We start from the raw sequence: 23,600 nt of genomic DNA on the forward strand, positions 1-23,600 counted from the left end.
GGACATAAGATGGAGCCAGACTGATTTATCTCGCTCTACTTACAAAATAATGCCTGGTGAGGAGAAGGTGGAGGAAGAGGGGTTTTCTCCCCACCATACTAGCCATCCCAGCCCTGTGATGTAATCAATGGGGACACTTTATGATCTCTTTGGAGCTGCGCTGTGTCTGTCTACTTTTGTCCCTCTGAGGCTTTGACACTTTGCGGTTCAAACCTTTGTTTCTTAGTTTCTTTTCTTTTTGTTAAGTTTGCACTTTTCTCCCTTTTTTTTTTGGTAGCAAATTAATTTATTTTTATTTATTTTATGGGACCAGACCAAGGAAAACACTTCTGGATACGGTGCTAAGTGAATGGGACAGATCGGGCTGCTCTGAGTGATGCGGATGTTGGCTTTCACAAAGGGGGTTGGACAGATTCGCGGAAGGATGCTAAAACACGTTGGGAAGTGATTCAGAAATGAGATGAAATAAATCGGGGTGGAAGAGGAGGAGAGGTCTGTCTCTGGCTTTTTGGTCATGATGGATATGTAGAACGGAAGAAGAGCTTGCTGGATCAGGCCAGTGGCCCACCCAGTACAATATATCCTGTTCTCACAGTGGCGGACGAGACGCCCCCCCCCCCATGGGAAACTGGCAAGCAGGACTGAGCGCCAAAGCACACCTCACTTGCTGTGCTTTCCAGGAACTGGTATTCTGAAGCCTTGCTTGTAGAGGCCAAGCACCCCTATGACTAGCCTTGAATTCTCCCAGTCCTCTTTTGAAGCCATTCAAATTGGTGGCCCTCTTGGGGGGCGGGTTGAGTTCCACAGTTGGACTATGTGCTGCTTTCTCCATGTGGCCTAATCCTTTGTCATAAGCTTTGTCAGGAGGGGCTGGCCGGGCCTTATTATGTCTTTTGCAAAAGCTCCGGCATGTGATTGTGGTAAATAGCCGTTACACAACCAGAAGCAGACGGGTTGTTGGCCTGCCCGGTCCCACGCTACACCTCGGTGGGGATTTATAGCGGCCGGCGGCTTTTGTTGCTTCGCAAACTAATCTCAAAGCTGTAAGCCCGCCACAATGTTGGCCGCTGTGCTGTTTCCTCCGGATAAGTTGCAGGGGATTGTTCACCTTGTCGTTTGTTCGGAACCCCTCTGAATGACTCAGGGTTGGTGAGATCATCTACGCCCACCTTTTGGCTCGTAGCCGGGATGCTGTATTTGGGAGGCCGGCAACTGATGGCCCCCCAGATGCTGTGGGTCTCCCAACAACTCCAGCTAAAGCATGGCCAGCGGTCAAGGATGTTGCGAGTTGTAGTCCAGACACATCTGGGTGGCCACATGTTCTGCATCCCTATCTTGTAGCTCAAATACAGTGGTACCTCGGGTTACATATGCTTCAGGTTACAGACGCTTCAGGTTACAGACGCTTCAGGTTACAGACTCTGCCAACCCAGAAATAGTACCTCGGGTAAAGAACTTTGCTTCAGGATGAGAACAGAAATTGTGCAGCGGCAGCAGGAGGCCCCATTAGCTAAAGTGGTGCTTCAGGTTAAGAACAGTTTCAGGTTAAGAACAGACCTCCGGAACGAATTAAGTACTTAACCTGAGATACCACTGTATCCCCATTCATACTTCCTACAGTAAACCTGGTTTACGTTCTGACCTACCAGCCGCTTCTTCATTTAGTGGGCCTGATCCAGCAAGGCTCCACTTACATTCTTATGTCTGATTTTTCTGTTTCTCTGCCACATGTTCCATTGTGTGCAGCATAGAATTCCCAAGATCCAGGTCACTGATCCCTAATGTGGAGCCATTTTTTTGCTGTTAAGAGTTTCATAAAATTCAATATTTTGCTGGGGTATTTGGGGGCTTTTCTCCCTCATTATATACTAAATAAAGTGAAATCCGGCTGGATAAAAGGTACCTCTCAGTAAGCGAACTTTTTGCATAGGGAAGCTTTTTAATGTAATGTTTTATTGTGTTTTTATATATACTGAAAGCCTCCCAGAGTGGGTGGGGCAACCCAGTCAGATGGGCAGGGTACAAATAATAAAATTATTATTATTATTATTAGTAGTAGTAGTATCATTATTTGCATTGGCTTTTCTGACATGGTCAGAAACCTAGACTTCGTCATTCCAAATTTCCACTGTGGCTTTATCCATGTATGTGTGATATTCCATCTTGCTGTCATTAGCAAGTAGCCAATTAGTTCTCTGCTTTCACAATCCAAACTTTGACTGTCCCAAGTGTCTTTAAATAGTGCTGGTAGGAATTTGTAGCACACCTTGGTGGGTGTTTCTTAAAGCACCTGAGCTCCTTTGCAAATTGAAAATGTCACACAAGTGATCATTTTTATAAACCAGCTGGTGCACTTTAGTTTTGTCCGTTGAGAATGCTTAGTCATAGGAAGTGAGTCGGGCGATGGTGGCGTCTGAACGGTGGATGATGAAACATGACCTAGGGTGCTCATCAGTCAGGGAGCAGGGGATGGGGGGGGGGCAAGGAATGCACAAAGGTTGGGTTGTGAGGTTTCACTTTGTTTTTGATCTGTGAACCAGTTCCCCACATGCACATCTGTGCAAAATCTTGAAATAGGACCTATCAGCCAGATTATTATTTTTAAGCTAAGAAAAGCAAGCACGCAGCCACATTTTCCTTCAACCTAGCATGCATGTTTAAATTGCCTGTCTTGCACATCCTCAGATGGCTCGCTTCTGAGAATTCAGGTGTGTGGCTCCTCTTCAGACCCAGTTGCTGAGAACAGGGACTCATTCAGAGCTGCCTTGGGCAGCCTCCCCTGGGTTTATTTCTAGGATGCTTCTGTCTCTGGGGTGGGTGGTTGATTGATCTGCTGTGGAACTTGAGGGTGGGGATGAATTCTGTTGCTTCCCAGTTGCAACACCTTTCTTGCTCCTCTTCCATTCCTCCAGCAAAGGCTTATTGGAAGGAAACAACACCAGAGCTGGGAAGAGATCCAACAGGCACTCCCATCTGAAGCTCATTGGCAGGACAGACCCTGCTACCTACCTGTCTGCCTCTCTATCTATCTATCTATCTATCTATCTATCTATCTATCTATCTATTTCTCTTTTGTGAATCACCCTTCATTCAAATAGATCCCAGGGTATCCAACAAAAGAACAGAACGTAATTTAAATTAAAAAAATAAAAGCACATCTAAAATACTGTAACAACCACAATAATAGCAAAATGCAAAACAAGCAGATCCAGAGGCAGACAGAATCCTGCCCCAATCTCAGGGACTGAATCTCACCAGATGCTGCTCTGAGTAGGCCCATTGCAATCAAAGAACATGGCTAACGTAAGTTCGTCGAGTTGAAAGGTGGATCTTGCATTCCAGGCGAGCAATTGAAGGGAGCGGTTTGATGATTTAGTTCGCAAAATTAATTTCATTTCATAAAATTGATAAACCGCTTGATTGTATAAAAAACAAACCGACCTCCCAAGTGTTTTACAAAAAACAAACCAACCCTCCAAACAATAAAATCGCCACAAAAAAGTCACCAACATTAATTTAAGACCCTCTCATCGGTCATAGATGCTGTAGCTGAGATTATCTTGTTACAAGGGGTTGGACTAGATGATGCTCAAGGTCCCTTCAAACTCTACCATTCTATGAGCCTTAATGCTCATGTCTCTGACTTAACTTTAAAGTAGTTAGAGCAACGTCCCTGCCTGTCCCTCTCTGTATGTTGCAACGCAAATGCACACAGGTTGTGTCATCAAAGAAATTGACCTCCCTTTGGACTTCCTGGAGTTTGTTCAGGCAGGAATCAAAAAGTGTCCGAACGGTCAGTGATGAGTTTGTGTGCAGGCAGCAGGGGCGGGGGGAGGGGCGCTCTCCTATTAGATTAATGCAAGTGGCAGTAGGCATGCGTTGTTGCTTTTTTGCTTTTAATGACAAATACCAGTCGTGGGTTTGGAGAGAGAACCGGGATCAAGGCTGGAGCAGGTATGGAAAGGGGGAACCTCCCTTTTTCACTCCCTCTCCAGTTCCCGGCAGACATCACGATTTACGCAGTTGCTGTTTGCACTGAGAAGGAAACTTTCCAATGCAAATAGGAGGCAGCTGCAATATCCTGATCCGCCCCTCCACTTGTGTTTAACTTTGACAAGCAGTTTGGCCTTAAGATGGCATCAGAACCAGATTGGTTGATGATTTATTCGGGGTCCCTTCTCCCCCACCCCGCCCCCAAATTGGGTTTCAGACTGCTCTGATTCTTCTGTTTTATTGTGGCTAGGCAGGCTGGGCACAATTTCTGCAGATATCCTCATGGAGCCTCGAAATGGTGATTTCCTGCTTAGGATTCTCACCTGGCGAGAGAAGGACTCCAAAATATTGCATTTTACTTTTTCTGGTTCTGCTTTTCCTGCTGTGATTCCTACATTGTAGGGGGTTAGACTAAAGGATCTGTTGGTTCCCTTCTAACTCTACAATTTTGTGATTCCCCATCAACCCCACCCCCGAAACCACTTCAGCTTTGGAGCAGCCTGAGAACTACCCCCCAAAACAAGGACAGAGCTAGCTGGTGATTCCCGCCCTCCAACAAATTTTACCTTGGATAAATTGAGTTACCGTATTTTATTATTAGGAGGGGAAGAGTGAAGAGTTCCTTCGCCCCACCTGTTTCCAACATAACTGTATTCCTTGTTCTGGTGTCTCCATTTTGCTTCCCCACTGCATCAGCTGTAGGTCTTCCTCTGTCGAAAATCAAGGCTGCAGTCCTAGGCACACACTTCACCTGCGCTGTGGGTTAAACCACAGAGCCTAGGACTTGCCGATCAGAAGGTAGGCGGTTTGAATCCCCGTGATGGGGTGAGCTCCCATTGCTTGGTCCCTGCTCCTGCCAACCTAGCAGTTCGAAAGCACGTCAAAGTGCAAGTAGATAAATAGGTACTGCTCCGGCGGAAAGGTAAACGGCGTTTCTGTGCGCTGCTCTGTTTCGCCAGAAGCGGCTTAGTCATGCTGGCCACCTGACCCGGAAGCTGTACGCCGGCTCCTTCGGCCAGTAAAGCGAGATGAGCGCCACAACCCCAGAGTCGGCCACGACCGGACCTAATGGTTAGGGGTCCCTTTAACTTTACCTTAAGCCCCACTCAACACAGGGGGAATTGTTTCTGACCAAACAGGCATAGGGTTGTGTCGGATGAGACATTTATTTCTAATGGATTGGTTGGGGGGGGGGGAGCACAGGCTTCCCAATCCCAACCCCTTTGATGCAGAAGGAGTTTACTCCCAAGTAAGTGTAAGTTAGATTTCAGCCTTGGCTGCTGAGCTGTAATAACTTGTTGTGCTAACACGGGATGAGTTTGTTTGTTTGTATGACGCATGCCTCTTTTGCAGTTAAAAGTGTTCTGTTTAACCAGAATGAATTTTTTTGTTTCATAAAAGTAGACTCTGGAAAGAAAGAACAACGGGTTAGGAGTCGCTGCCATCGCTGTGAGCTAGGGGGTCAGACTAGATGACCCTTGGGTCCCTTCCAACACTATGCTTCTATGTCATTTCCGCTCCCCCACTGACCCATTCAGTTGCTCAGCAGGGGCAACCACAGATCACAAACACACAAATACATTTTACTTGCTTTGTGGAGAAGGGAATGGTACCTGTAGAGTCCCTGTTTTTGCTTTTGCAGGGGGTTATTGTGGGGCTAGAGAGGATGGGATTTATCCCTGGGCAGGGCAAGTTCCAAGGGCAGCGTGGCAAAAACTGAGCTGCCCCTTTCTTCTGGTCAAGAAGTGCAAGAGGATGGGTTGAGTCAGGCCCAACAGCAGGGAACCAAAGGATTGGTCTCTGCAGAAGTGAGGCTACTCTGAGGGTTTTTTTAAGAAGAAGAAAGGGGGGGGCAACAACTTTTCAAAATTCTTTAACCTCAAGGAGCAAGTCCTCATTGTCTCCACATACTGTTTCTGCAGAGCACCCAAATACTGCTGGGGAAAGGGCAGTCAGGCATTATGGCTTTTGAAGTGCTTTGTGTGCATTTCTCTTAAACCAGGCGAGGGGAACCTGCAAGCCCTCCAGGTGTTGCCTGACTACAGCTCCCATCAGCCCCAGCAAGCATGGCCAGTCACCTGGCAGGATGGGAGTTGCGGTTCAGCATCAACTGGAGGGTTCCCCATGCCTGTCTTAAAGTCGGAATTATGAGCCCTCATAGTGAAGTCAGAAGGGCCTGAAGCATGAGCCCTGGCAGAGGCTAGATTCGAACCAGAGGTCCCGTCTTGATTTCTCAAGCCAGTGTGGTATAGATGTTACGAGTGTCAGACCAGGACCTGGGAGACCAGGGTTCAAATCTCCACTCGGCCATGAAGCTCCCTAGGTGACCTTGGGCCAGTCACCTACGTTCCACTTAACCTCCCTCACAAGGTTGTTGTTAGATATAAAATTGAGGGTGGAGGGGAAAATCATGTACACTGGTACCTTGGGTTACATACGCTTCAGGTTACAGACTCTGCTAACTCAGAAATATTACCTCAGGTTATATACCTCAGGTCGTGCTCTGGCGGCGCGGTGGCAGCAGGAGGTCCCATTAGCTAAAGTGGTGCTTCAGGTTAAGAACAGTTTCAGGTTAAGAACTGACCTCCGGAACGAATTAACCCGAGGTACCACTGTACTGTATACCGCCTTGAGCACCGTGGAAGAAAGGGGAAATGGAAACACAGCAACATGCTTTTATATACCTCTCTCTCCTTTAGTTACTAGGCTATGCCAAGTTATCTTATTTTGGCAGACCCCTCCTGAGTGGTGTGCAGCTTGGTTGTGTTTGGGGTTTTTTTAAAATAATAATAATAAATTCCTGCCCTTTCCCTTTTTTCCCTTTCAAGTTTGAATGGAAGCGTGTTGGACAATGTCTGTGGTTCTCTTGTGCTGGATTTTCTATGAACTTCTGCCAGGGCCTGACAGCTGTGTGGGCGCCTTTGAGATTAGGGGAGGCCAGTTAGCAGGAGGCTTTTCCTACCTGCTTTGATGGAAGGCTGGTCCAGGAAATGGGAACATCAGCTAAGTCCCCCGCTCCTTCTGACAACCTCCTTCGTTGCGGGGCTGGTCCCTTGGGGTTTTGCTGAGCCTTCGGGTTTGGGTTAATTTGCGGACATGGGCTTGCGTCCAAAGCAGTTCTTAAGTTTCCCGTTTCGGATTTGCCCTTGCGCAATGGAACATTCTCTCCCCCCCCCAACACCCCCCCCCCGCTAAATTTGTTATGGTTCCCCACTCCCGAGCCTCCAAAGCTGATTTGAGAAAAGTATGTGGAGGGAGGAGAAATGGGAAACGAGGGCATTGGAAGATGGCACAAACATGTGTTCTGCTCCTGTCACGGATTCTTTCGCTGTAATTCCGGCATTGCAGGGGCTGGACTGGATGACCCTTAGGGTCCCTTCCAACTCTACAATCCTATGATCTTGCCCAGAGCATCATGGACTGTTACAGATGCTCAGGTTTTTTTCGCAGCAGGCAGAGGTTTTCCAGACTGTTCTGGGATTCCTTGGAAGCTTATTAGTGACTCCTCCTCAAGGTTCTCACCATTCTTTTCTTCTTTCTTTTTTTTCAAAGCTTTTCTTTATAACTTTTCCAATATTATTCATTAATCTTATGCATTTCATTTCTATGCTGCTTTATGTTTTGAAGAAAGAATCTCAAAAGCGGTTTGCAACACATCAAAACATCAGATAAACCCAGAATAAAACAGTGAATGTAACAAGGGCTGCTGTGGCAGAAAAGACTGGGAGTTTGCTGTGCTGGGTCTCCTCTTGTTTTGCTAGGTGCACTCTGTTCACAAGGGACAGCCCTGAAGCCCCAGAGATGTGGCCACCCAACCCACCATAGCTGTCAACTTTCAGATTTGAAAATAAGGGATCAGCAGTCTCACCTGTCCCAGGGACAGTCTATGGGATATCTAACAATCCGGGATAGCAGCGGGAAGCAGTGGGAAACGGCGCTGGAATAAGGGAATTTCCCACAAAAAAGGGAAGGTTGACAGCTATGCAACCCACACTAACAGGAGCTGGATGCTAGCCCAGCAAACTGCAGCTGCTTGGTTCCAGGTGCGGCCAGCCAGTTTCTGCTGCGGCATTTTTATCACTTCCAAGGGCATAAAACACGTGATGTAGCACAGAGTACCTTGTGATGCTCAGTTGTTGCTGGACCACGTCTGTCTTCGTCCCTAAGCATTGGCCGTGCTAGGACAGGAGCTGATGGGAGTTGTAGTCAAAGACCCTTTTGCCCATCCCTGGTTCGTAGAACTTTGCAGTTAGCATGTAGGTGAACATTCTTTTGTCTTTGCAAAATAAATTTTCAAAAAATCAAGCAGTAGTGAACATATCTGGGGATGCTGTGGTGAGCCTTTAAGGTAAGCCTGCAAAATTTGAAAATCTGGAATCTTGGGAAGGGCTGTAGCTCAGCAAACAGAGCAGCTGCTTTTCATGCAGGTTCAATCTCCAGTGACATCTCTAGTTAGAGCTGGGGCAGGTTCCTGTCTTGAGACCCTGGGGAGCTACTGCCAGTCAGCGCAGGCAGTATTGAGATACATTCCAGGAAAATGAAGAAGAAAAGGTGTGAATTAAACCTTAACATATGTATTCCTCAGAAGCACATGCAGCTTTCAACATGTGGTAATAGGGTGGTAACAAAATCGGATTGTTTGTTTTGGGGAGATTGTAAATGGGCATTTGAACGTTGCTCTCCCACATTGAAATCTCTGCTCCACTCTCCTGCCATGCAGAATGGTAACGTTGGGAAGCTGCTGTTATTTTGGCCAGGAAATGCAGACCCTGGTGTTACCATGTAGAAACTGAGGAAATCAGGGTGTTTGGCCATAATGAGGGCTACAAACTGTTCAGCACCCATTTATTCTTAAAACAAGCTTTCGTTCCATATTGCAGTATTTGACCTTGTAGGGTTAGGGACTGGTAACCTTTCTATTCAGATTGGTAAGGCTGATCAAATGCATTAGACTATCAGAGGAGGACAGCTGAGGGAGAGAGAGAGATGAGACAGAGAGAGCCTGGTTCAAACACCCCCACCCTGACCAGAAAGACCCTGACAGTGCAACTGTCTAATCCAGAGGTTTTCAACCTTTTTGAGCCCACGGCTCCCTTGACCAACTCCATTCTTTCTGTGGCACCCCTGTGGGGCTCAGGAGCCCAGTTATGTCGCCCCTTGCCTGCAGAACTGGCAGTTTGCTAGGGGTGCTGAAAGTTGTGAGTTCCCTGTGAAGGAGGATGGATTATTAACCCACTCTGAGGGGAATAGGGGTGGGGTCCTCCTAATGACTCTCTCAGCACCCTTAACAAACTATAGATTCCAGGATTATTTTTTTGGGGGGGAGAACCATGGCTATTTAAAGTGGTATTGCCGTGCTTTGAGTGTATGGAGTGAATGTGGCATTCGTGTGTGTGTGTGTGTGTGAGAGAGAGAGAGAGAGAGAGAGAACATTACCTCATGGCAATAAAGCTTAAGGGTATAGCCAGATTGTCCTAAAAGCAGGTTCACATGGCTCCTCAAATTCCTCCCACCCCAAATTGAGAGAGAGACCATCTGGGATTAGCCAAGGCCGGATCCCGGATCCCACTCTCCCAAAACAAAGAGCCACTGTGACGTGGGTGGGAACAGAAAAGGGGCTTTGGGCATCCAAAGCAGCTTAGTTCAGCCTGCGAAAATCAGGGCCCCTGTTTTGCTTTCCCCTTGCGGCTGAGGGAGAACCCCTTCTCCACCTCCACCCCCACCTCCACGATCAGGCTGGTGTCCAAACTTGGTGGCCCCTGTTAACCTCCAGCTTGAAACAAGCCCCTAATTGTTGCTTTCGGCTTAGCCAGAAAGGAGGTGGGGAAGGGGCTTTGCCAAAGAGCTGCTGGAGAGATTCCATGCCCGGTTTTGCCCTCTTTCGTTAGGGAGGAATAACAATAGCGGCCTGTTTTCTTCCTATCCCATCTCAGAGCTGATATCCTGAGAGGACCGTTTTTCTTCATCATCATCATCATCATCATTATTATTAATTTAAAATCGTATCTTTGCTTTCCATCTTATGGAACACACGAGCCCAGGGAAAAATGAGAGACAATATGATAGCCACCTTCAACAAATACGTGAAGAGCTGTCCCATGGAAGATGGAGCTAGCTTATTTCCTGCTGCTCCGGGGCCGGGGGGGGGGGGGGACTCAAACCAATGGATTCAAATGACAAGAAAGGAGATTGCAACAAAACCTTAGGAAGAACTTTCTGAGATTAAGGACCGTTTAACGGTGAAGCAGACTCCCTGCCCACAGTTTGCAGAATGATGCAAATGTTTGACTTCGCAGGTGCGGTTTAAGGGAACCCTTGTTCAAGGGGCTGTCTGAAGGTACCTGGGGAACAAGTGTCAGAAGTTGTCGCTTTGCCCACTGATTAAAAATCTGCCTTCTTTTCTCTCTTCTCTCTCCTCCCCCCGCCCCAAGCAGATGACGGCTCGGTTGATGCTGGCTGTTGGAGGAGCAGTCCTAGGATCCCTGCAGTTTGGCTACAACACTGGAGTCATCAACGCCCCACAGAAGGTGAGAGCTGAAAGGGAGGAATGAATGAATGGCTTGCAGTTTCTCTGATGGGCAAACCATCTGGTGGGCAAACCCACGTGGCCTCTGTGCTGGTCTTGTAGGAGGCAACTTGTTCATGGTAGGGAAAGATGTGCTAGCAGGGTGGGGAGGACATCCGATACATGTTCAGTTGACCCCCTTGGGAGAATGCATCTGCTCTTTCAGGGGTTCAGACTATACAGCTATGTAGTGCTCCAGGCCTAAACAATTTCTCCAAGGGTGTAAGAAGGGGAATGGCTGTAGACCAGTGGTATAGCTTCTGCCCTGCATACAGAAGTTCTCAGATTCAATCCTCAACAGCATCTTCAGGTAGCGCTGGGAATGTTCCCTCTCTGAAACCCTGGATTGCCGTTGGCAGTCAGTGCCAACAGTACTGAGCTACGTGGACAAATGGCCTGATTCAGTATAAAGCAGCTTCTTCTTTTTCTGGACCAGGCCGAAGGTCTGTTTAGTTCAGCATTCTTGCTTTCCATAGTGGCCTCTGGGAAAGGCCCTCAACAGCCTTTCCCTGGTGTTGCACCCCAGCAACCGCAGGTATAATTTCTCTGTCTATGGAGGTTATATCTGGACTTAATAGCCCTTGTAAATGTGTGGGCTGCATGTAGCCTGGTTTGACTGGTTGTGCAGAGGTTCTTTGTGGATACATTATCCGCACAGTGCCGGTGTCTTCCTGCCCTTCTGTGTGGGTCCAGCACATGCTGTATATATCCAAGGCTTGTCCATACCTGCTTGCACGGTTGCCTGTGGCGAGTCAGGGCTGTGTCCAAGCAACCAAGCATTTAAAAAGTTGTTTTTTTCCAGCTTGTGCGTGAACGGGCTATGAATTAGTTTCACAGAGTTTCCTTTTGCAAAGTGGGGTGTATGAGCACCCCTTTTAATTAATAATAATAATTTTTAAAGGGGTGCTCATAAGCCCCCGCTTTGCAAAACTGCAAAAATAATTACCAGTTAGTTGCTTTTCCTTGCACAAGGCAACAGCAAAACACCCCACAGATACATAATAGGACAAAACTAATAGGAAAAATACATTTAAAACACCCCACCCATTCTAAAAGGCCACAGATAGAGGCCAAAAGCCTGGTTATAAAGGAAAATTGCCTTTTGAGATGCAGAAAATGCTGTGCAAGGTGGGAAATTCAGGCTCCCTCCCTCTGCTCCCCCCTTGCCCACCCCCCAAAAATAGCACATCCGGTTAGCCAGCTTACTGCCAACTCTAATGGGATTTGTTAAGCTGGTTCCCAGGAGAATTAACAGTCCCTCTTGTGCTGAGTGTTTTGTTTAAAAGGACTCGGGCGGCAGGAGGGGGGGTGCGGCTGCGTCATTCTCAACCCTTCTCGGCTAATTCTCACCCAATGCCCCTGAGACGGATTCCAGAGTGGGATTTAAGCATGCCCAGGATGATTTTCAGACCGTGGTCTGGATCAGCTCCATCTCCAGATAACGTGGTGCTGGGAAAGCTTTGGAGAAGGCAAGGAAAACGACTGGGGAGTTGGAGCCCTCCTTGCGAGAAAGGGCTGTCAGTTTGATTAGCCAGGGGCACAGTAGAGATGTAGAAAACGATGCATGGTGTTGCATATACATGATACATATGTTCCAATAATAGGAACCTAAGAAGCAGCTTCATATACTGAGTCAGACACTACTGGTCCATCTAGCTCAGTGTTGTCTGCACGGACTGGCAGCAGTTTTCCAGGGTTTCCGGTTGGGGGGCATCCCCAGCCCCACTTGGACTGAACCAGAGAGCTTTACATGCAAAGCAGATGGTCCGCAGCTGGGATAGAACTTGCAGCCTTTGAGTGTATGGACCCACAGCCACAAGAGTAGTAGTGTGGCATGGCTAGCAGCCTGGGTGGCTAAAGAGAACTTCCTTGGCCAGAGACAGTATACCTCTGATTTCCAGGGGCTTGGGGGACCAGCAACAGGAATGAGTTTTTTTCCTTTGTGCTCTGTCTCTGGGCTTCCCGGGCTGTTCCTCACGGGATGCAGGCTGCAGGATTTAGATGTGACGGAGGGGGCTGCTCCTTCTGCAAACTAAGAAAACTGACCTTCCTCACCCTGATTATTCCAGAATAATAGAATCCAAGGCCAAAAGCTCCCCACCCCAAGTCATAATTGTTGTACTAAGCACATAGCCAAGAGCTGCTGAGCTTAGACACATGTTTATTTGAATTGCCAGCCAATGATAGTTGCAAACGGTTGGCATAAATGATATTCCCCTGCTTATTGTTCTGAGATTCCTTTAATACCCTCCCTGCTGCCTCTTTTAGACGTGCTTTAATCTGTGCACTTGCTACTTAAGATATTAAACCAAACTGAATTGAAGAGAGGTTGCCCCGTCGCTAATTAAGTAATCACTTCTTTCACTGCAACAACTGAGGAACAGCTTTCTGAGTTAACAGCTTGGGGCCAGTTTACCTGCGGGATCGTCTTACGCCACATATGCCCACTTGACTGCTCCAGTCCGTGGAACTGGCGCTGTTAAAAGTGCTGTATAATACCCAGTTCCATCCTTGTAAGAAATCGATCTTCTGGGGTGCAGCACCCACACTTTGGAACTCCATGCCGACTGACATCAAACTGGTGCCTTCGCTGTACTCTCTTTCAATGCCTCCTTAAAAGACTTCTGTGTTCAGGCAAGCCTGTCCAGATAATGTAGAATGTTGTATTTACTTCTTTTTGGTAACCAGTGCTTTTGAATATTTTTAATACTGGCACATTTAATGTTTTATATGGTTGTCAACCACAAAGCTTCCTGCATTGCAGGAGGTTGGACTAGATGATCCTTGTGGTCCTTTCCAACTCTGATTCTATAAGAGGTTGTTTTGTTTTGTTCGGGTTCTTTTGTTTACTTGAATTTTGTTTATTTGAGCCGCTTATATACCATTTAAATTTAAACAAAGCTCTGTTCATTGTAAAATGCTGTGCTATAGAATCCTTCTGCATCAGATCAGATGTCAGATGCCCTCCCATCAGATGTCAAGGAAATAAACAACTCTCTGACTTTTAGAAGACATCTGTTTAGGGAAGTTTTTAATGTTTGATGCTTTATCATGTTTTTCGTATTCTGTTGGGAGCCGCCCAGAGTGGCTGAGGAAACCCAGCCAGATGGGCGAGGTATAAATAATAGATTATTATCATATTATTATCGTCAGGGCTTTTGTGACTTAATGGTAGAGCATCTGCTTTGTATTCAGGCCGCCCCAGGTTCAATTCCTATGTGTATCACCAGGTAGGAAAGGACCCTGTCTAAAACCCTGGACAATTGGTGCAGACAATGCTGAACTCGATTGAACAGCCCTTATTACCGTTGAGGAGGAGAGTCTCTCAATTCTTTCTTATCTCTTCATCGGGCCCTTCGTAGACCCGCCCAGAGCCTTATTTAATGGTTCCCAGAAAAGCAGCTGTGCTAAGGCTGCTGCGGGAGAACCAGTCAAGCATCTTTTTGGTGCCACAAGACTGAAACGGATTATGCCGTAAGCTTTATCCGATGAATAAGGGGGGCATTGCATCTGAGGGAATGGACTCATAAAAGCACCTGGAATAAGTCGTGTGTTTGCCTTTTAGGTGCCTCACATTTGACGAAGTTTTCTTTTAAAGACACATCAAACAGGATGGGAGTGGGGGGCAGATGTTGCTGGACTCCAGCGCTCGCCATCCCTGACTTTGACTACCCTGGCCCAGGGCTAATGGGAGTTGGAGTCCATCCCCACCTGGAGGACCACAGACTCTCCACCCCTGCAGTATTGCTCTGTGGTGATGGTGTGGGCTCACCTGCGGCTGTCCAAATGGGAATGGACTCCAACTCCCATCAGCCCCAGCCAACATGGTCGGCGGCTACGGATGAGGGGAGTTGTAGCCTAGCAGGACCTGGAGGGCTACAGGTCTCCCATCCCTGATTCATGAAAACGTGAGGCGAGTTTGCTGCTTGTTAAGGTTTCAGGTTGGTTTGAGCTGATTTAGCGCACAGTCCTGAGTGGGGGACGAGCAAAGCAGTGGTTCCCTGGCCACTTCCAAAGGCCTGCTGCTGCCTTTTCCCTCTTTGCACAGAGCTTTGGTTTCTTTAATCCCCCCCTCCCCAATTTGGTTCCCATGGGGGAGAAATGAGCTTAAAAGAAAACACCATTAGATGCAGCAGAATTGCCCAAAAACAGTTGGGGTTTGCCGTCTCCTCGGGTGAGAGAGGAAAGAAGGAATCCATTGCTTATTCCGAACCTGCAATGTGAGCTGTTGGGTCCTGACTCGTGAGTTATTCTTGGAATCCTGTTTAAATAATAATATATATATATATATATATATATATATATATATATATATATATATATTTGATACTGTAAACAAACAAAAGCACCTGCTAGAAATGCAAATGGCAAAGAGTACGTTCCCTCCAGGATGGAGAGGCTGGCCTCCAGCAACAGCATTTGCCCTTTTTTGTGAAGAAACTAAGAATTTAAATGCAGTTCTGAGGGACAGAAGGGGGATCTCTTTCCCCATTGCTGTATTCTCCCTGCCTTCCCCCCTCCCCTTGCCCCAGTCCATTCCTGCATGCCTATGGTGACTCAGCACCCCACGGTGACTCAGCAAAGAACCAAACCTCCAGGAAGTTGCACTGTATGGCATAGGGTTATTTTTTTTTATGAACTGGTGACAGAAAAGCACCTGTCCAAGACTCTTGTTTCCTTCCAGGTGAGGGTCACCTGGTTGGCTGGGTGCCCTGCCAAGCTCCTCCTTGCTGCCACCTGGTGGAGAGAGTAATCACCACCTTAAAGCCCCAAAATGATATTTTACCCGCCAGATGTGTTGGGACTAAAGCTCCCCCATGCAATTTAAGGTAGTCTTTGGGGAGAAAAAGAGCTGATCACAACAATTGTTCATAAAACTATCCAGTAAAAAAACTTTAAAAACATCAGAGACTGACTAACCGTTGCAGTTTTGATACCAATAAGAGCCAAAAAATCAAGCATCTACAAAATTAAATCTTGACCCCAACAAAAACTCCTGCCCTAATATCAGGCATCCTGAGCAGCAGGTCTTGCAAGACTGGCAGGTAAAATGGGCTCCGGCTGCAGATCATGAAGCCTCCAGGTTTGATTTTCTCTGAATTACTGAATGCTAGGGGATGTTATTATATTGCAATTCATTTTGAGTTTATATCTCATTTTTAAAAAAGCGACTAGTAAGTCCAACAAATCATAATTTAATCATCAGGACAGATGGAAGGAAGTCCTTCTTCAGACAGTGCATAGTTAAAGTATGGAATTTACCTTCCACAAGAGGCAGCGATGGCCACCAACAGGGATGGATTGGGAAAATTCGTAGAGGAGAGGGCTATTGGGGGCTCCTAGCCATTCATAGCCATTATGGAGGCTATTATCTGGCTGCACAATCCGAGGCAGCAGTGCTTCCGAGTACTAATTGCTGGAAAACACTGGAGGGGAGAGGGCTCTTGTGCTCGGATCCTGCTTGCGAGTTTCCCATAATGGACATCTGTTGGCCACTGTGAGAACAGGATGCTGGACTAGATGGGCCACTGGCCTGATCCAGCAGACTCTGCCTATATTCTTAAAAAGAAATGGTGGGAAAGGGGTCATCGGCTTCACGCCCTGCTTGCAGGCTTCCCTTTGAGGCATCACTGCAGGGAACCGGGTGCTAGACTGGATGGGGCCCCCTTTGGCCTGATCCAGCCTCGTGGCTCTTCTTACAGGATACAAAATGTGGTAAGCAAATAAACCATAAAATTTGGTTCAGTTCCTAGCCCCACGACACTTCTTTGCCCACTAAAACCCACAATGAATTTAAAGTGGTATCTTGGATTACAGATGCTTCAGGTTACAGACTCCGCTAACCCAGAAATAGTACCTTGGGTTAAGAACTTTGCTTCACGATGGGAACAGAAATCATGCGGCGGCAGCGGGAGGCCCCATTAGCTAAAGTGGTACCTCAGGTTAAGAACAGTTTCAGGTTAAGAACGGACCTCCAGAACGAATTAAGTTCTTAACCCGAGGTACTATTAAATTAAGTTCTTAAATTAAGTTCTTAACCCGAGGTACCACTGTACCCTAATATTGGGAAGAGGTTTTGTTTTTACCAGGTGGCTTGGTGTTTTGCTTTTCAACCTTTTCAGGACCTCTGAAGGGCAGCTACCAATCTGGTAAAAGTGGCTGCCTTGAGGGATGGCTCAATTCACGGGGTCTCTCCTTGCTCTCTTCCTCTGCAGGTGATTGAGGAATTCTACAACTACACGTGGTACAACCGCTATGGGGAGTACATCAGCCGCGGCACCCTCACCACGCTCTGGTCCCTCTCGGTGTCCATCTTCTCGGTGGGCGGGATGATTGGGTCGTTCTCGGTGGGACTGTTCGTCAACCGCTTTGGACGGTGAGCGCCGAGCTTTTTTTGGCTTTCCGTGGTTAAGGGCCCTAGTTCGGTGCTAGAGCACCTGCTTTCTGTGCAGAAGTTCCCAGGTTCAACTCCCAAGGGCATTTTTCCAGGTAGGTCTGGGGGAGAGTCTTGCCCAGAATTCTGGAGAAGCCAGTCTGTGCAGGAGATACTCAGCTTGAGGGGCCAATGGTATGGCTCAGTATTAGACAGCTCCTTATGTTCCTGGGTTGTTCCATTGGTGCTGTTTCAACACCCCCCCCCATCCTTTTTCTGGAGCAAACACCAATCCAGACCTCCTTCAACCATTCCTCATAAGGCTTGGTTTCCAGACCCCTGATCATCTGGGTCTCCTTCCTCTGCACACCTTCCAGCTTGTCAATATTCTTCTTAAATTGTGCTGCCCAGAACTGGACACAGGGCTCCAGGTGGGGTCTGGCCACGACAGGGTGGATTTGATTTAAATCACTAGTCCGTAAGACTTGATTTGAATCATTTTTTTAAAAACAGAAAGACTCATTCTTGCTGGTATAACCTTAATATTGACAACCAGATGAAGGTTTTGGTTTTGGAATAATAAATTTTCAGAGTGGTTTTTACAGTTACATAAAAAATTACTGATTTGGTTATACTATTAGAAATGCATAGACAGATAATTATGAAATTATTGTGAGGTTTAATAAATGAACTGTTTATATTTGGACAACTTTTCTGCTGTACTTCATTGGAAGGAGAAAAAGAATCATTTCCTTAATAAAAATTTAAACAATTTATTTAACTATAACATTATAGCATATGTGTGCATGTTTATCAACTGATGTGGTTAAACAATTAATTAGCACACATGACAAATCCTTATTTCCTGATAAATAGCCTTTGGACTATAATGTAACTTAAATCTTTAGAAAGATTTTTCCTCCAAAAGCATTTTATTTTAAAAATTCAATTAAAATTTTAAAAAATCTGATTTAAATTTAAAAATCTGATTTAAATAAAATGACTTTTTTTAAAAAATGATTTTTCTCCACCCTGGGCCAAAGTGGAATAGAACAGTACTGTCGCTTTCCTTGAGCTGGACACTCTACTTCTGCGGATGCCCCCACTTAGCCCAACTTTTTTCCTCCTACAGGCGGAATTCTATGCTGATGTCCAACAGCCTTGCCTTCCTGGCTGCAGCGCTAATGGGTTTCTCGAAGATAGCCAGCTCCTTTGAGATGTTGGTCCTCGGTCGCTTCATCATTGGGGTGTATTCTGGCCTCACCACAGGCTTCGTGCCCATGTACGTGGGGGAGGTGTCGCCCACGTCCCTTCGGGGGGCTCTGGGGACTCTTCACCAGCTGGGCATCGTCGTAGGCATCCTCATAGCGCAGGTGAGGCGGGCTATCGGTGGCTCCCTCTGCTGGGGGATGGGAAACGGTGGACCTGCAAAAGGGGTTGATGGGGGCAAATGGTTTTTCCGGGATGATGGGAAACTGGTTCTTTTTGTGGGTGATAATTATCCTGTGCAAAAAGTCATTGCCTCCTGGGCTCCCCTTAAATGCATGCACACCTGCCCACTTGACTGAATGAGGTGAAACCAGTGTTTGAAACTCCCATTGTTCTAGGCTCATTTTGTGATGGAATTTCATTAGCACAAGCAGTTTCCGAGCTCTGGGTTCAGTACTGCGCCTAAGATTTCAGATTAAAACTGCAGAGGGGAAGGAAAGGAGGACCTTTTTCTGCCTCTCCACTTCCAGCTACTCTCTGAAGACTGGAGAAGAGACCCTCTTATGAATATTAGGGGGGTGGGCAGGGGAAAGACTAGACCATGTGAAAAATGAACATAATATTTTAGCTGAAGTTCATTCATTTTCAGCTTTGTATTCTTGTTATAGAAATGTGTGCCTAGACATTCCATTGTTGTGCCCATAACCTAGGTTTAAGGTGCCATTTAGCTCCTAGTTTTCATATCTCAGTTTCTAACACTGAGTGAAACCTCTGATTTCAGTTTGGAGAAGGAACGTGCTTTATCTATCAGAGTTTTTGTTGTCCAAAAAACCAGAGTCCCAGCTACACAAATCTCCCAGGGACGGGTGTGGTGATGCTTTGCACTGGGCCAAGCAATTACGATGGACTGAGGCTGCCTGCTTCAGTTCCAAGTATAAATGTCAAAGGGGAAAGCAATAAAAATGGGACAGTTTAGCATACAACTTCCGTATGTTGATTTGTAACACACAGATGTAAATTTGATGCTGAGTTTCAGAGGGAGAGCAAAGTGTGTGTGTGTGTGTGTGTGTGTGTGTGTGTGTGTGTCCGTCCTCACACGTTTGTAGGAATACTTTATTGGAGCAGCTAGAAGGCATAGTAAATGTCAAAAGTTTGGCAATGGCTGTGATCACTGCAGCCAGATTAGTCATCGCAAGACATTAGAAGTCAGATAAAGGAGTTGACCATCCTACAGTGTTGAAAAAACACCACCACCCATATGGGCTATAGCACTTGCATATTATGAAAGAGATATTGAAGGATGTGCACTGAATATGTTGGTTGAAGAATGGAGTCTGTTAATTATGGGAATGTAACATTCCATTACTGTGTTCAGCCTTCCCTACTTTCATTCCTATAATCTGACATTCTGCTAAAAGAAGAACAATAACCAAAGACCTCCAATAAATATACGCAGTGGGTAAACTGTGATTGACTTCTTGTAAATGGATGCATGACGTTATGAAACCGTGTTTACATGTGTAGATGAAATATTGTGGGTTGTACCTAGTGCTAGTCCAATCCAGGACAGACCCGGTGAAATGGACACGGTCAAATTAGGTCCATTAATTTCAGTGGGGCTTACTCTGAGTAGAATTCGGGTGGATACAAGTGTGTGTTTTATTTGTAACTATTTTGGGATGTACCCAGCTCAGCTTCATTCAGAATAAGCCCATTGAATGGGCTTTTAATTTCAATGGTCTACTTTGTGTAGGAGGAGCATTGGCTAGAACCCAATATTTTTTGCAAGAATTTTTTCTTAAGTGGGGAGTCAGGACAGGAGATCTGAGGCCTGGTACAAAAGACTGTGTGTGTGTGTGTGTGTGTGTGAGAGAGAGAGAGAGAGAGCGCGCGAGCGCTTGTGTCAGCTACTCCATAATAACACCCTGAGAGATCCAGGCAAATGCAGAACTCTCAAACACTTTTACCTCTCCAAGATTCAGAGTTCCCAGATTAAACCTGCCTCCTCTTCCCTACTATGTCAGGCAGCCCTGTTTAGGGAAGCTTTTAATATTGGATGAATCATTGTATTTTAATATTCTGCTGGAAGCCACCCGGAGTGGCTGGGAAAACCCAGCCAGATGGGCGGGGTATAAATTATAAATTATTATTATTATGTCATCCTCTACAGGTGTTCGGCATGGATCTGATCATGGGGAGTGATAGCCTGTGGCCGCTCTTGCTGGGGTTCATCTTTGTTCCTGCCTTGGCGCAATGCATCCTGCTGCCCTTTGCCCCAGAGAGTCCCCGCTTCCTCCTTATCAACCGCAACGAGGAGAACAAAGCCAAGAGTGGTGAGCAGCCGCCTCCTTGCGAAAGGGGCCTTTAGGGTGGGGCCTGCACATGTTCAGTGCCCATGCAGGCATGTGGCACAGTGGTAGCATGCTTCTGGGTGGAGCTATGTGACTGAGGTCATGTGCTGTCTTATCCACTGCTCTGGGATCCCTCGAGATGAAGGGTAGTTTAGAAATGTCACAAGTAAATAAAATAGTTGCTGCAAACATCGTGCGATTGAAAAGAGAAGAAAACACAGGGCTCGTGCACATTTAATGTGTAGCTTACTATGTGTAACTATTAAAGGTGTAAGAGCCCTCTCTTATTCTCCTATTCTTTCTCCCCCCCCCTCCTTACTTCACTTGCAAGTCATGAGTGCATCTCACCTGATTCCTCCCTCATTTCTCTTCAGTCCTGAAGAAGCTCCGAGGGACGACCGACGTCAGCAGCGACCTCCAGGAAATGAAGGAGGAAAGCCGGCAGATGATGCAGGAGAAGAAAGTCACCATCGCGGAGCTTTTCCGCTCGCCCATGTACCGCCAGCCCATCCTCATCGCCGTGATCTTGCAGCTTTCCCAGCAGCTCTCTGGGATCAATGCGGTAAGTGGCTGCAGGGGAGCAGAGGAGCTGGTGGTTGGTTCGAGGGTGAAGAGGCTCTGCGAGTGGTCTGCTGACGCCACACCATTCGGGCTAGGAATCTTCTCTTTTTGCCCCTTTCCTCCTATACCAGGGCTAATTGCTGATTAAATCAATCCTATATGCATTACGGTGAGGACTAGAATCTTGTTTTATTTTTAGGGAAAGGCTAGAATGCTTGCTTTGCTTCCAATCCCCAGTGGCATACCAGGTGGGGCTGGGAGAGACGCCTCAAACTCCAGAGAACTGCTGCCAGTCATTTAAGGCAATGCTGAGCTAATCTGATGTTCTAACTTGGTAGAAGGCAGCTTCCCGTGCCCTGCGATGCTGGATTCTGGACACTGGTCCTGTGCAGGTCACCTCTTTACATTTCTTCTTTCTTTTTCCTAGGTGTTCTACTATTCAACCAGCATCTTTGAAAAATCCGGGGTGCAGCAGCCTGTCTATGCCACCATCGGGTCAGGAGTTGTAAACACGGCCTTCACAGTCGTCTCAGTAAGTGCCTTCCTTCGCTGCTGGCAAAAGGGGGGTGCTCCAAATATAGTGGTAGGGGGCATCCTTATGCCAGGGCTACTTTAATACTGGAGCTCACTGGCGGCTATGGTGTCCCAAATATCTTGCAGTCTCTATCTGCAGTTGGTTGTATCCAACTAAGTGCTGCTTGGACTAGACCCATGTTAGTTGCATTCATTAACCCCTCCCAAATACAGGCCTCTGATATTTTTAAAGATAATGAGATTTGTGTAGGGTTCCTGGAGGCAGACACTGGGGGAAGTCCCTCTCTGTTTGGAACCTCTGCTGTCCAAATTGAAACAGGTGGCTCTTGTGCTCCTATGACAGGCATAGGCAAACACCGGTCTCCTTGATGTTTGGGACTTCAATTCCCATCATCCCTAGCTAACAGGACCAGTGGTCAGGGCTGATGAGAATTGCAGTCCCAAACATCTGGTGGGCCGGAGTTTGCCTATGCCTGTCTTATGCTGTTGGAGGAGTATGCCCCGCTGTGCTTCTGCACGAGTCCTTGTTCTAGGTCTGTCTCTTCTGGAGTCATTCTGCCACTTTGCTGCAGGAGGAGCAACTCAAATGACTGACTCCGGCAATGGAGACTGATCGGCAGGAGGATGCAAGGGCTGTAGCTCAGTGGCAGAGCATTTGCCTGCTTTGCATGCAGATAGAATCATAGAGTTGAAACGGATCTAGTCCAACCCCTGCAGTGCAACCTGGGGCTCAAACCCACAACCTTGAGATTAGGAGTCTCATGGTCTTATCAATTGAGCTATCCCAGCAATTGTTTAGTCCCCAGCAGCAGTTCCAGGTAGAGCTAGAATAGACTCCCCTTGTCTGACATGCTGGAGAGCTGCTGCCACTCAGCACAGAAAATAAAAGAGCCAAATAGACCAATAGTCTATGTTTTAAAACAACTTCTAAGTCATGCAGAAACACAACAAGCAGCTCCTCTGTGAGTGGGTCCCTTGGGCTTCCCAGGAACTTCTAACTAAAGTTATTTCTCAGGGCATACTGCTTCTGGTTTATTAATCCTGCCAAAGAGGAACTCATTTCTTTGTCTCCCTTTCGATAGCTGTTCGTGGTGGAGAGGGCCGGACGGCGGACTCTGCATCTCGTGGGCCTGGCCGGAATGGCAGGGTGCGCAGTCCTCATGACCATCGCTTTGGCGCTTCTGGTGAGTGGCATTTGATCAGAGGACAATGAAATAAGCTGAGAGCATGCCTCCACCTCTTGGGGTTGAATTAACTGCAGAGTAGGCTGGCCAACGCCCTAGCCCTTAACAACTTGGGACCAGTTTACCTGCGAGATTGTCTCTCCACCCCACCCCCCCATATATGCGCACATGGCCGCTTCAGTCTGAGAAATTGGTGCTGCTATAGTTGCCAGATAATAGCCATTCTGCACTTGTAAGAAATCAACCTTATATTGTAGCAACACCTGCTGTTTGGAACTCCCTTCCTATAGACAGCAGGGAGGCGCTTTCATTGTACTCTTTACGGCACCTTCTAAATGCACTTTATTAAAGGGAAGCCTTTCCAGACAGGTGTACATCTGTTTCTAGCTTGTTTTAATTATTTTTTGCATGTTTTAAGTCTCTGTTTTTATTGATTTTATGTTTTTTAATTATTTTTGCAAACTGCATTGAGGTTGTCCCCCCCCCCTTACAATCCAGCAGTGTATAAATTTTATGGAGTAAATAAGTAAGAAAAATAGGCTGGGTCCCTGGCTCAGTTTGCTTTCCTTCATCTACCACAGTCAACGTGGTGCCCTCTAGGAGTTGCTGGACTACAACTCCCATAATCTCTGACCACTGGCCATGCTGGTTGGGGCTGATGGGAGTTGGAAGCCAGACCAGATCTGGAAGGTGCTGCGTTGGCCACCCCTGGCCTGTAAGCATGCCCTTCAGAGCAGTTGGTTTGCTACTACATTCAGGTAGCAAAACTGCACACCAGATGGAGCAGCCTTGGCTCTAGAAATGGGTGGGGAAAGAGGCCACTGGAGCAC

At 46.9% G+C, this 23,600-nt stretch overlaps 1 protein-coding gene across 2 annotated transcripts in view; it reads left to right on the plus strand.

Moving 5' to 3' along the window:
• Positions 1 to 23,600, plus strand: part of SLC2A1 (solute carrier family 2 member 1) — a 40,201-nt gene that overhangs the window by 12,543 nt on the left and 4,058 nt on the right. For both annotated transcript variants that reach the window (XM_083452156.1, XM_083452155.1), the window contains exons 2-8: positions 10,428 to 10,520; positions 16,774 to 16,934; positions 18,064 to 18,304; positions 20,311 to 20,473; positions 20,866 to 21,053; positions 21,480 to 21,584; positions 22,669 to 22,770. In XM_083452156.1, the coding sequence (XP_083308282.1) occupies positions 10,428 to 10,520; positions 16,774 to 16,934; positions 18,064 to 18,304; positions 20,311 to 20,473; positions 20,866 to 21,053; positions 21,480 to 21,584; positions 22,669 to 22,770 (1,053 nt within the window). The remainder of the gene's footprint in view (positions 1 to 10,427; positions 10,521 to 16,773; positions 16,935 to 18,063; positions 18,305 to 20,310; positions 20,474 to 20,865; positions 21,054 to 21,479; positions 21,585 to 22,668; positions 22,771 to 23,600) is intronic.

The sequence above is a fragment of the Podarcis tiliguerta genome, assembly GCF_965153285.1.
Source record: "Podarcis tiliguerta genome assembly, chromosome: 8".
In the NCBI taxonomy this organism is placed as follows: domain Eukaryota; kingdom Metazoa; phylum Chordata; class Lepidosauria; order Squamata; family Lacertidae; genus Podarcis; species Podarcis tiliguerta.